At 36.3% G+C, this 11,260-nt stretch overlaps 2 protein-coding genes and 1 pseudogene across 3 annotated transcripts; all 3 read right to left on the reverse strand.

Moving 5' to 3' along the window:
- Positions 1–626: 626 nt before the first annotated feature.
- On the reverse strand, positions 627–2,168 carry LOC103720553 (non-specific lipid-transfer protein C, cotyledon-specific isoform-like). The gene is made up of 2 exons (XM_039132611.2): positions 1,749–2,168; positions 627–766 (listed from the first exon to the last, which is right to left on the reverse strand). Exons 1-2 carry the CDS (start codon positions 2,099–2,101, stop codon positions 757–759), a joined length of 363 nt encoding a protein of 120 aa, XP_038988539.2. The 5' UTR covers positions 2,102–2,168; the 3' UTR covers positions 627–756.
- Positions 2,169–5,310: 3,142 nt separating this feature from the next.
- On the reverse strand, positions 5,311–6,211 carry LOC148700044 (pentatricopeptide repeat-containing protein At3g09650, chloroplastic-like; annotated as a pseudogene).
- On the reverse strand, positions 5,311–9,421 carry LOC103720547 (pentatricopeptide repeat-containing protein At3g14580, mitochondrial). 2 transcript variants are annotated; one of them, XM_008810300.6, is made up of 3 exons: positions 9,191–9,420; positions 8,506–8,614; positions 5,311–8,293 (listed from the first exon to the last, which is right to left on the reverse strand). In XM_008810300.6, exon 3 carries the CDS (start codon positions 8,274–8,276, stop codon positions 7,125–7,127), a length of 1,152 nt encoding a protein of 383 aa, XP_008808522.2. In that variant the 5' UTR covers positions 8,277–8,293; positions 8,506–8,614; positions 9,191–9,420; the 3' UTR covers positions 5,311–7,124. The 2 variants fall into 2 exon arrangements, with proteins under 2 accessions (XP_008808522.2, XP_008808523.2); XM_008810301.6 differs by lacking the exon at positions 8,506–8,614 and having other exon boundaries at positions 9,191–9,421.
- Between the last annotated feature and the right edge of the window lie 1,839 nt (positions 9,422–11,260).

The following is an 11,260-nucleotide window of genomic DNA, read 5'->3' on the forward strand; positions in this document are numbered from 1 at the left end:
ATCTCTTTCATTTTTAGAAAGTGGTTTGTTAATTTGATTTCATGCTCTCTTAAAAGCATTGCATATTCAGACAATGGATTGATTTCCCTGACCAAGTGTGCTGAAGTGGAATTTTTGGCCTTTTCTTTGTTTTGGGGAGGTGGGGCCTGGGAGAGGATGTTATGGTCTATCATTATGCAAACCATTGTTCATGATCCATACCATGAAGAAAATAGAAAAGAAATCAAAGATTTTGATTTAGTTAATTTCTAGAGTGAAGAACTTCTGTCACATGTTTTGAATTTTTTATATTGGATGCTTTTAAATAAGCAATTACGATTCTTTATGTGGAGAGCTTGGGCTTCAAAATTTAAAAATTATAGATGTGGATGCTGCTATAATCTACACAGCATGACATGTTGCCAATTATCTCCATGCCACTCATTCTCATGTTAATGCAATTCTTTTTATCAATCTGTTCATCTTCATGTCATGTTACCTAGATTCACCCCTTCTTTTGTGCGGCCGTAAGTTCATCTTATTCATTTTCCTACTTCATCTCATTTGGTTGCGCATGACCATATCATCTCTGCAAGATCTACATTGCGTCGATAAGTGATCAGGAACCACCTTATTTATATCAAGATAATTTTATTGATCCATCGATGCGGGATTACATGTGCATGTATAGCTAAACCTTCTTCAAGCAAGAGCCAATGATCCCTTTATTTATATGAGACATACGATAACTTGCTGGCTTCTCGCCAACTCCCCAGTTCACTTAATCCTGCAAGACGGAAAGAAACACATACAAATTATCCTAACTAAAAAAAAAAAAAAAAAAAAAACTAAATAGTTACCACAAAAACTTTTGAAGACAATTAAATGATGAAACAAATAACTAAGGGGGACACCTTAAATTTGTAAGACCCTATTCTGTCCAAAACTACTCTGCTACCCTTTAGGAGGCACTTTTTTTTTATGCAAATTGATAACAATTACTATATGTATAAAGCATCAAAAACATCAAGTGATTCAAGACCTGCCAAACTTTTCTCTACCTCACTTCTTGGATTGTGCTGCATATTTTTTGTCACTTAGGCTCCATTTGAAAACTTGGAATTGGGGAGAAAGAAATGGAATGAAAGAAAAAGTTACAAAGTTCGGTGTTTGGGAGTTTTTTAGTAGAGGGAAAAGAAAAGAAAATGAGGGAATAGGAGGGAATAGAAGGAAAAATTTTAGGTTCCAATTCTCTCATTTGGAGAAAGAATTTGGAACTTAATAATTTTTTTATAATACCTATTTTACTCTTAAATTAAAAAAGTACCAAATTAAAAGGATAAATATATTATAGGGTATTTTAGTAAAAGTGTTAAAAATGTATGCTTTTTTTGCTTTTATCTCCAAACTCCCAAATAAGAGGAAGGAAATTACTTTTTTTTTCCTCCTAAAACTCCCAAACAAAAAGAGAGGAAAGTGTATTCTATTTCTTTTTCTTTTTCCTTCTCATTAAAGTTTTTCTTTCTCTTCTTTTCTCCTCTCCTGAAAAACTCCCAAACGGAGGGTTAAGTTCTTTCTTGCATCATAAACTTTGCCACATATGATAAAGATGGTTTATTGGCACAGGTTGGAAGAAAAATGAAATAAGCCATCAAGGATGGTTGTCTTCACTTGCCAAGGACTTTCTACTAAGAACTAGAATATATATGAAAGTTGCACTTTGTGCTAAAAGTAATCATCAAACTCTAGCTCCTGGCTCTTGCACTCACCTGTCACAGTTGGTGTTGCGGGAAACTGGAAAGCCAACTCTGATGTTACAAGCTGCGGGGATCTTGCTGAGGAACCTGTCTTGCACCCCGGGGAATCTCTTCACTCCGTTCTCCAAGCAATGGCAAGTGGTCCTCCGGTCGGCGACCGTGACGGCCTGATGTGCGAGCTGCTGCAGCCCGGCGCAGCACGCCGCGGGAGGCCTCGGGACCTTGCCTGTCGCAAAGCTCAGGCATGGTGCTGCCTTGGCAGCAACAACAGCACAGTTCACGGCGGCGGCAGCCTCCCTCGGGAGGAGGAGGAGGAGGAGGAGGGAGGAGAGGAGGAGGAGGGAGCACAAGGTGGTGGCCTTCATCACGAATGCCGTCACTGTAACCGGACTTTGTTATAAGACAAGACAACGCTGTTGTGATGGCTTGGGTCAAGTGGTGCGATGGAGTGGGCTTTATATAGAGGGGAGTTATGGCCTTTGGGCTTTTTCAGCTACTGGGAAGATTGAGCTTTCCAATAAATCTTAGCCGGGGTGGGAGATCAAGCCTCGTCCGTTCAGATGGCATTGGGAAAGACGAATGGATATGCTGAGAGACGTTAGGAGGGAATTCACTCAATTCAGGGAAGCCAAGCCTTGGCATTGGGAAAGGTGAATAGTTAATGCCAACACCAGGCGCAATATAGCAAATTTGTGCTTGATAATGCTATCATGTACCCATTCGATCCCAAAATGTTTGATACATTTGAAGTACCAATTCTGATTGAATGGTAAAATACTGCCATTTTAGGCAAGGGACTAGAGTTCGGTTATACAGGGCATTGGCCCTTACGTTGTCTCTCGATTATACTAAGCTATAGTTTTTGGTCTAATGAGAGCCTCGATTCCAGCCTATATGAGATATGGTGGGTATCCTTTAGTTTCAAAATAATAATTTTAAAAAAAAAATAATATAACTAAAAATGATTGGATAACTTAGAAATCATGCTAAATATAGCATTACTCTTCCTGAGTGCAGGTTCGGTGATATCCTTTGTGCTGCTTCTTTTAAATCTATATAGTGTGCTCAAGCAGTGAAAAATCTATACATTGTGGAAGCAATCATAAACTGTAGGAACTAGGTATATTACACCTGCATCGATAAATAATACAAGAGCGAAGCTTAAAAATTATAGATCAATTACGATGACTAGTAAAGAAAATTTTAAGTTGGAACAATTTACTTACCGCTAGATATATGTAGATTAGCTAAATATTGATTCATGAAGGGGAAGAAAATTTATACACATTCTACATAATGCATTACCAAATTAAGTTGAAGTTGTTTGAAAGAAAAAAATCTAGAAAGAATATTAAGACCATATATAGCAAAACTGCATTATATATTTTCTTAACTTTGCAATTCTCAAAAAATAAAAGAAAAAAGAAAAGAAAAGTTGCATTTGCACCATCAGATATTTTATTACTAGATGAGAGATAATTCATTGTATTGAGCACAATTCGATGATGCCTCTATCCATTCCATAACTACAACAAACTTAATAATGCCAACCAAGATCTATTTTGAACTAAATCAATGCTAGCTTACATTTATGCATTGAATCTCCCATTATCTCGCCTCCATTGATCTTAGAGATGCTTGTAGCTCGTCCAACACCTGACCCTAACGTTTAGAACCTTCCCTAATGACTGTATTGCTTGTCCAAAGAGAATGTAACATATTTTCCCACATGCTCGATGCCACAGCTTATAACTTGCCTCTCATTCTCTTTAGAAGAACAGTGCTGTTTTGTTTAATTCGGACTCATGGTGTTGTAATACTATCCTTTCTTCCTTTTTATGTTGATGGGGATATGTTCTTTCGTTTGTCCAGGACCTATGCTTTTATGAGCTATGTAGTCCGGTAGCTCTTTGAGCTCCTCTTTTTATTTCTGTACAAAGGGAGGATTTTCTTTCATTTTCATCATTTTTATCTCCATAAAATGATCTATAAAATGAAGAGGTGGCTAGACCATTGTTTTATTAAAAAAGAAAGAGAAAAAAATAAGTGAATGTCAAGTAACCTTACCTCCTCTTATATGTTTATTTTGGAAATAATAGTTGTTCCTTGAATATGAAAGGAAACCATTGCTTCCCTGTTTTAAAAGTTTCTTTTCGAGTATTACAAAGATGATAACTGTCCACTAAGAAGATATCTATCCTGTAAAAACTTTGCATTAATAGTTCATTGGCTTGATCTTATTTTTTGATAAGAACTTTATAAACTCATGCAAAAATTTAAAATTCAGGAATATTTGCACAATATGGAGATGAGTATATGCATTCTAATTTTTTCTAGGATGAATCCAAATTCTATTTAAACCAATCTAAAGAAAATACATCCGTGTGCTCCAGCAAAAAAAAAAATCAGAAAATTTTGGCTGTCATCAATAATTATGGATATGAAATTATATGTGTGAATGGACGAGTTTCCATTTATGGTTGCAACATTGGGTCAAACTCCTAGACAAGAAGAATAGCTAATTTTGGCTATAGCTGATTTTTCCCCCTTTTTCTATAATTAGTCAAATAAAAAAATTAAGAAATACCATTTTTTTAAATTTTGGTTTCCTCTTGAAGCATTATTTTATTCCAGTTTTAGTCCACGCATCTAAACAAGTCTTTATTTTGCATGCTCAACTTCTCTAGCATGCTTCAGTCCAAAAAATTATATTTGATAAAACAATAACCATCTATTGAATGCATTTCTTGAACTAATCACTTTCGTCAAAAGCAGCATTTCCCTCGATTGCCCCCCACATTCATGATGAGGCAAATCCCATTGAATCAACTTCAACTTAAGATATCTTGGTACCGGGCTCTTCATCATACATTTGATACATTCCCAAGATAAGAGGCTTCGTGAGCTATTGAAAGTTGCTAAACTTATTCTGTTGACTCGACTTCGAGTGTCTTCGCAATGATCAAAGGCAGCTCCAAACTTGATTACCTAGATTAGTATACCATACTGCACCATCTACAACTACATGGGAATCTTCAAGTACTCCCACAGGAACATCAGAACTAGTTAACACCATTGGATGATTACCACACTGGGTCGAGAAAGGACCTGCATGGATTTGGTTGGAAGCTAAGAGCATTTCATTCATCTTAATTATGAAATATCGGTCACTAAATATCGAAGACACATTTGTGAGTAGGAAAACATGTATCAGTATGTCATACAGAAGGAAAGAGGTTTGCATCCTTTATAAACATAGTAACTGAATAATAAAACACTAAAGATTAAGCACACTGGGTCTTGGTTGGGTGCATTCCTGTGAAGCAAGGAGGAGGAACTTATCCAGCTTAATAAATCAAGGAGAAGGGAGGATGAAAGGATATATAGACAGAAAATAATGGCAGCACATAAGGCAAAAGGATCTGGGAAAAACAGGCTTACTTTTATAGCATAACCTTCGAGATTAATGCAATATGGTGTTTATTTGGAGCAAACCAGATATAGGAAATCCAAAGATATCACCTGTAACCAGAGCTCAAATTATAAAGAGCACAACCAACAATTGAGAAAATCATTAGAAAAAGATTGCAAAATGCATCTTTAGATATGCATTTAATTTGGCAAATCAACATATGGTAAATAAAAAAAATGTGGTCGCCCGATCAAGATGAACTTTTCATTGGCCATTCTATCAATCACTCCCATCAGCTGACAGCAACAGAAGTCATGGAACGAGGGAACAGTAATAGTCCATCTTCTAGAACATGCAAGGATCCCATTCCAAGTGCCCACCTGAGGAACAAATCCTTGTACCACTTGCATCAGTACCATACCAATATCGTCATTTAAAAGGTTCTCAACAATGGCCATCAATGGTCAGCTTGTATGACAGAAAACCTAGGCCTTCAGAGATCATGTCCATGAAATGTTTAGCCTCCACAAATTCATTAGTGCCAAGCAAACCACAAAGAAGTGTTTGATTAGTTCCTGAATTTGGATAGTACCCCTTTAGCTTCATTATCTTTAGAAATTCCATGCCCTCAGCTGCTCATCCTTGTCTGCAACAACCAGAAATCAGTACATTGAAGGTTATTGTATCAGGATAGTGAACTTCTTTCTCCATCCTCTCACAGAGTTCAAATGCTTCAGTTTAGTCACTCTATCATGCTTACAAAAAGAATGCCTTAGTGTTGAATAAGTTGTAGCATTGGGCCAGCATCCCTGCTTTGGAATTTCACGAAACAAGAAAAAGGCACATCCAACTTATCACACTGATACAAACCCTTAATGAGAATGTTAAAGCAGCAGGTGTCAAGGCCAACTTCCAATCAGGGAGCACTCAAGCATACCTCATGGATAACTTCAAACTGCCGAGTATAAACAAGCATGTTGAGCGCATAATTGAAATTCTTAACTGTAGGCCAACAACGAAAATCTGGTATTCTGAGGAGCATCTTGATGGCTTGTTCAGCATGTCACTTACTAAAGGAGAAACCCAGCCCAAGCCAAACTTTACCCAAAAGGTTGCACATGGAAGGGGCGCCCTTGCAAGCCCTTGCTTTATCCTTACTATAATTAATTTATGATGGCTCAAAAAGAGAAAGAAGGTGAATACTAACAAAAGCAGAAGAACAATAAGAAACTAGAAAAAAGATAGCCAAATCTAGTGTTGGAGTATTAAAATATTAATAAAAAACATATCTAAACCGAGCGCAAACTTTTCCAGAGGGACAAGATACACATTACTGCAGTAGAAAAGAAAAAAAAAATTGGGAAGCGACTTCATCATCCATTTTACTTGGTAAAGTCATAACTCGGACTTCGACGAATACTAACCATACAGTTCATGACACTTGCAACCAGGATATGCAGGACATAATTTCTAGATGGAACAATCCACTAGGAAAGCAACACAACGGTCAAGAAGAGGAAAGAAAAGCAGCTTAGATATGACGATAAGGTTGTTGACGTCCATGCATTTTCACCAAAGCAACAGGAGCATCCAAATATAAAGACAACAAATAATGGCAGCACATAAGGCAAAAGGAGTCTGGAAAAAACTGACTTGCTTTAATAGTACAACCTACTAGATTAATGCCATATGGTGTCAATTTAGAGGAAACCACAGATGGAAATCCCAAAGATATCACCTGTAACTAGAGGTCAAACTATAAAATGTACTACCAACAATAGAGAAACTCAGTAGGATAAAATTTTAAAATGCACTTTTAAATATACTTTAAATTTTGCAAATCAACATATTAGAAAATACAGGCTTTTATATGCTCACGCGATCAATGAATTTTATGTTGGCCATTCTATCAATTTGTTCCATCAGCTGACAGCAATAGAAATTATTACAATGAGGGAACAACAATGATTAATCTTCTAGAACATGCATTCAAGGATCCTTTTCCAAGTACCCATCCGAGGAACAAATCCTTGTTGTACCATTTGTTTCAATACTACAACAGCATCATTTAAAAGGTTCTCACTACAAAGACCATCAATAGTCATCTTGTACGACAAAAAACTAGGCCTCCTCCCTTCAGAGACCATCATGTCCATAAAATGTTTAGCCTGCACAAATTTGTTAGTGCTAAGCAAGCCATAAATAAGTGCTTGATCAGTTCCTGAATTTGGATAGCACCCCTTTAGTTTCATTGTCTTTAGAAGTTCCATCCCCTCTGCCACTCGCCCTTGTTTGCAAAGACCAGAAATCAATATATTGAAGGATATCGTATCAGGATGGCAACCTTCTCTCTCCATTCTCTCACATATCTCAAATGCTTCACTTACTCTGTCATGCTTACAAAGAGCATGCATTAGCGTTGAATAAGTTGTGACGTTGGGCTTACATCCCTGTTTTGGAATTTCATGTAACAAGGAAAAGGCAGCATCCAATTTACCACACTGACACAAGCCCTTGATGAGAATGTTAAAGCAGCAGGTGTCAAGACTAACTCCCAACCTGGGGGCACTCAAGTATACCTCATGGATGATGTCAAACTGCCGAGTACACACAAGCATGTTGAGCACATAATTGAAAGTCTTAGTTGTTGGCCAACAATGAAAATCTGGCATCCTAAGGAGTGTCCTAATGGCTTGTTCTGGATGATTCGCAACATTGCCATATATTTTTATCAAGTTATGAAAGAATTCATCAGAAAGTCCGCACTTTTCAAGTCTTGACCTCTCCAAGAGATCCTCAATAACACCAAATTTCCGTGCACAAGCAAGCTTCTCAACTATTAAACTGTAAAGAGCCTCACTAGGCTTATAATCCATACGACTAGAGGCCTTCTCCAATGCACCAATAATCAGCTCTGGATCTCTGACATTCTTAAATATTTTCAGGATTTCATTTGGTGCAAGCCAATCCTTATGGTCCAATCTTCTCAACCAAAAATCATCACTATACTGTGCATACCCAAATCTTGACAAAGAAGCTACTGAATATTTAGAGATTCTGATAATTCCCACATCAACATGTATAAAATTGAAGATAGCTCGAGGAACCAATTTCTTATAAACAGCCATAGGTGCTTTAACCGTTCCTGCATTGACAAGTCTATGCACATTAGCAATGATCAAAATTTTTTCACAGCAAAATTTTATGTAAGCAGAAACAGGGATATGCAATTTGAAAATTTATTAATCCTGCAACTGCATAGTCACCAATGGGGGTGGAAGCAATCAACAAAGTTCTGCAAATGACAAGCAAAGCTAATGAGACACAAAGCAAAGACATGGTAGCTAATTCCCTTACTTTTCCCTAATCTTGACAAGGTTCCAACTTGACGGCCATCTCATGGGTATTTCAAATTTCAACACCATCACAATACTGCCTCAATTCATCAGGGTTATCCAAATTTCAACTAAAGAGACAAATTGACAAACACGCATCAGTAAGTTAACAATAACAATAAACCAAGAAGATTTTGAGGGCTTTATGACTTAGCTTTAACCTTTATAAAACCATTTAAGATGCTATAAAAGAATAAGCAAATATAATAAGAAAGAATCCATGAAATTTAGCAGAAAATCCATGAAAAATGATTGCTTTGAAGACTCGTGAAGTAGTTATTTATGTGGAGAGAAAGAGAGAAAAGAGGGATCAGGGAAGGAGAGCGGCAGACGGCAGCAAAAGAGCGGCCGAAGTGAGAAGCTGCGGTGGTTCAGAGACAATTCAAGTCTAACAATCGCCATATAATAGAAGAAAACTTTGCTATGCAACTAAAACCGAGAAAACAAGGCATAAATAATGACATTCAATGGAAGGAAAACGCCCAATTCAAGCACACAACTGGCAGAACATATTCAGTTCATTGGATTAAAAGATAGAAGAACACTCAAGATCAACGAACAGGGTTATATAAACTTAGATACCACCAAAGGTCACTAAAATCCACCAAAAAATCGAATTCGAAGCATAGAAAGCGAAAGTTTCGTACTTTGCCTTCAAAACAGTGCTTCGGTGTCGTGAATCCGTGGAGAAACAAGCCGAAGACCGAACCGATCGGAGACCTACGAATGCTCTCTTCACAAGGGGGATGCCAGCCAGAGAGAAAGAAGATGGAGGTGAGAACGGTAGGAATCAGCAGAGAAGGGAGGCTTCCACCATTGCTGCTTAAGCCGCAGCAACTCCGTGGTAAGACCGAGACTCCCCCACGCCACGCCTCAATAAAATTAAATTAAGAATTTTTATTCGGTACCTAAAGCATTTTTTACCCAGGCTTCTCTCTCTTATTTCAATATGGGTAAAACTAAAAAAAGCAAAGGTAAACCGGTTAAAACCGGAAGGCTAGGTAAAATGGGAATTTTTCTTCCCATCCGGTCAGACCTTTCCCATCTCATCACGGAATGCTTTGAGATATGGGCCTGATCCGGGTTAGAATGAAAAGTTTCCTTCCCATCCATCACGCAACGCTTTGATTTGTGCTTGCTTTCCTTAAAGCTATTTGAGTCCGTTTGGAAAAAATGCAGATGGTTCAAAATGCTTTGAGATATGTGCTCACTTCCCATCTAAAACCTGAGTCCATTTGAAAAAAAAAAAAAGAAAATTGTAGGTCCTTTGGAATGCTTTGAGATATGTGCTCGCTTCCATTTGAGTCCGTTTGGGAAATGTGAATCATGGAAAAGGAGAAAGTCTGTAACAGGTGATTGGAAGAGAGGCAAAAATCAGAACTTTGGCGTTAGACTTCAGCCAAATTATAAATAAATCTATATATTTTTATTTATATGATAAATTAATAAACATGCATCACCATTAAAAATAATATAAATGGTCATAAATTTTTAGAATATTTTACTGTAATTTATCTGGGTAAAAATTTTAAGTATTGTATCGGTCCTCTTAAATTAATTCTCCTAAAAACAAGTAAATTTGAATTAAAATTTTCTCCTCCCCCAAACACCCTTAAGAACACAACGGAAGGCTGACATTTGGTTGATAGAACAGAGGGAGATAAATGGAAAGAAGAGCGGAAAGAAGAGCCCTCTTCAAAATTAAAAAAAAATAAAAAATTCAAAAAAAAGAAAAATTGGGCATGTTGAAAAACCAGGCATCTTGGCCATGAAGGAGTCCAAATAAAAAGAAAAAGCAGAAAAAAAAGAATAAACCATGTGTCTTGGTAGCATATTTCAAATAGATCCTATCGAAGAAAGTTATTTTCTTCTACATCTTATTGCGCAGAATCAATCTAACAAAAGATTTATAAGTATATTGTTTCTCTCCTTACTTATTTAACTCTTATATATATTACTATTTTTTTTCTTTTTTTTCTAGCTTGAAATAGTTGCAAGATAAATGCTCCAACTAAAATAAAAATAACTGTTCAATTTCAAAGAAAAAAATTGGAATCTTCTGCATCAAATCAAAAAGGAATGGATGTCTCAAAATAAGTGTATATTTTTTTCTATATTACTATAAACATTCGCCTGTTATATTTAGCAATTTCTCTCTTTTGTCATTACTGATATTTTTGTTAGTGAGACACTGATGGTAACCTTTTCAATAATTATTAAATATATTTTACTTATAATATATTTTTATTTTATTTTTCAGATTTTTATTCTTTTTATTATCAAATTATATTTCAAATTATATTCTATGAATCAACGAAATATCAAATGGGGAAATCTTAGTATATTTCATAATTTTCGTATTCTGATAATTCCCTGTGTATCTAAGGTATACTAATTAAACTATGAAAGTAGGTTTGACTCACTATTAAGGTATACCTTTGGATAGCATAGGTATACTAGGTTAGACTTATATGGTGTTTTGGATTGCTATGAGAGCAAATATGGGAAGAAGGTTGCTTCCACATTCTATGCATTTTTATTATATGAAGAAAATACTTAATTTATAGCTTTCTGATGTAGATTTATAAGTATGGGCTTTAGGGAGAGAAATAATTCACTCATTGATTATTTTAAGAATGTTTGCATGATGAGTTTCTTTCTCGATCCGATCTGACCCGCCCATCTATTGTACCCAAGTAGGGGATTGCAATCTCTAT

The sequence above is a fragment of the Phoenix dactylifera genome, chromosome 14 (assembly GCF_051530095.1).
Source record: "Phoenix dactylifera cultivar Ajwa chromosome 14, Ajwa_hap1_PhDact_Kaust_v1.1, whole genome shotgun sequence".
Lineage (NCBI taxonomy): Eukaryota > Viridiplantae > Streptophyta > Magnoliopsida > Arecales > Arecaceae > Phoenix > Phoenix dactylifera.

Excerpts from the sequence above, each read along its gene's own strand:
- LOC103720547 (XM_008810301.6), bottom strand. The coding sequence starts at position 8,276 with ATGGCTGTTTATAAGAAATTGGTTCCTCGAGCTATCTTCAATTTTATA.
- LOC103720553 (XM_039132611.2), bottom strand. The coding sequence starts at position 2,101 with ATGAAGGCCACCACCTTGTGCTCCCTCCTCCTCCTCTCCTCCCTCCTC.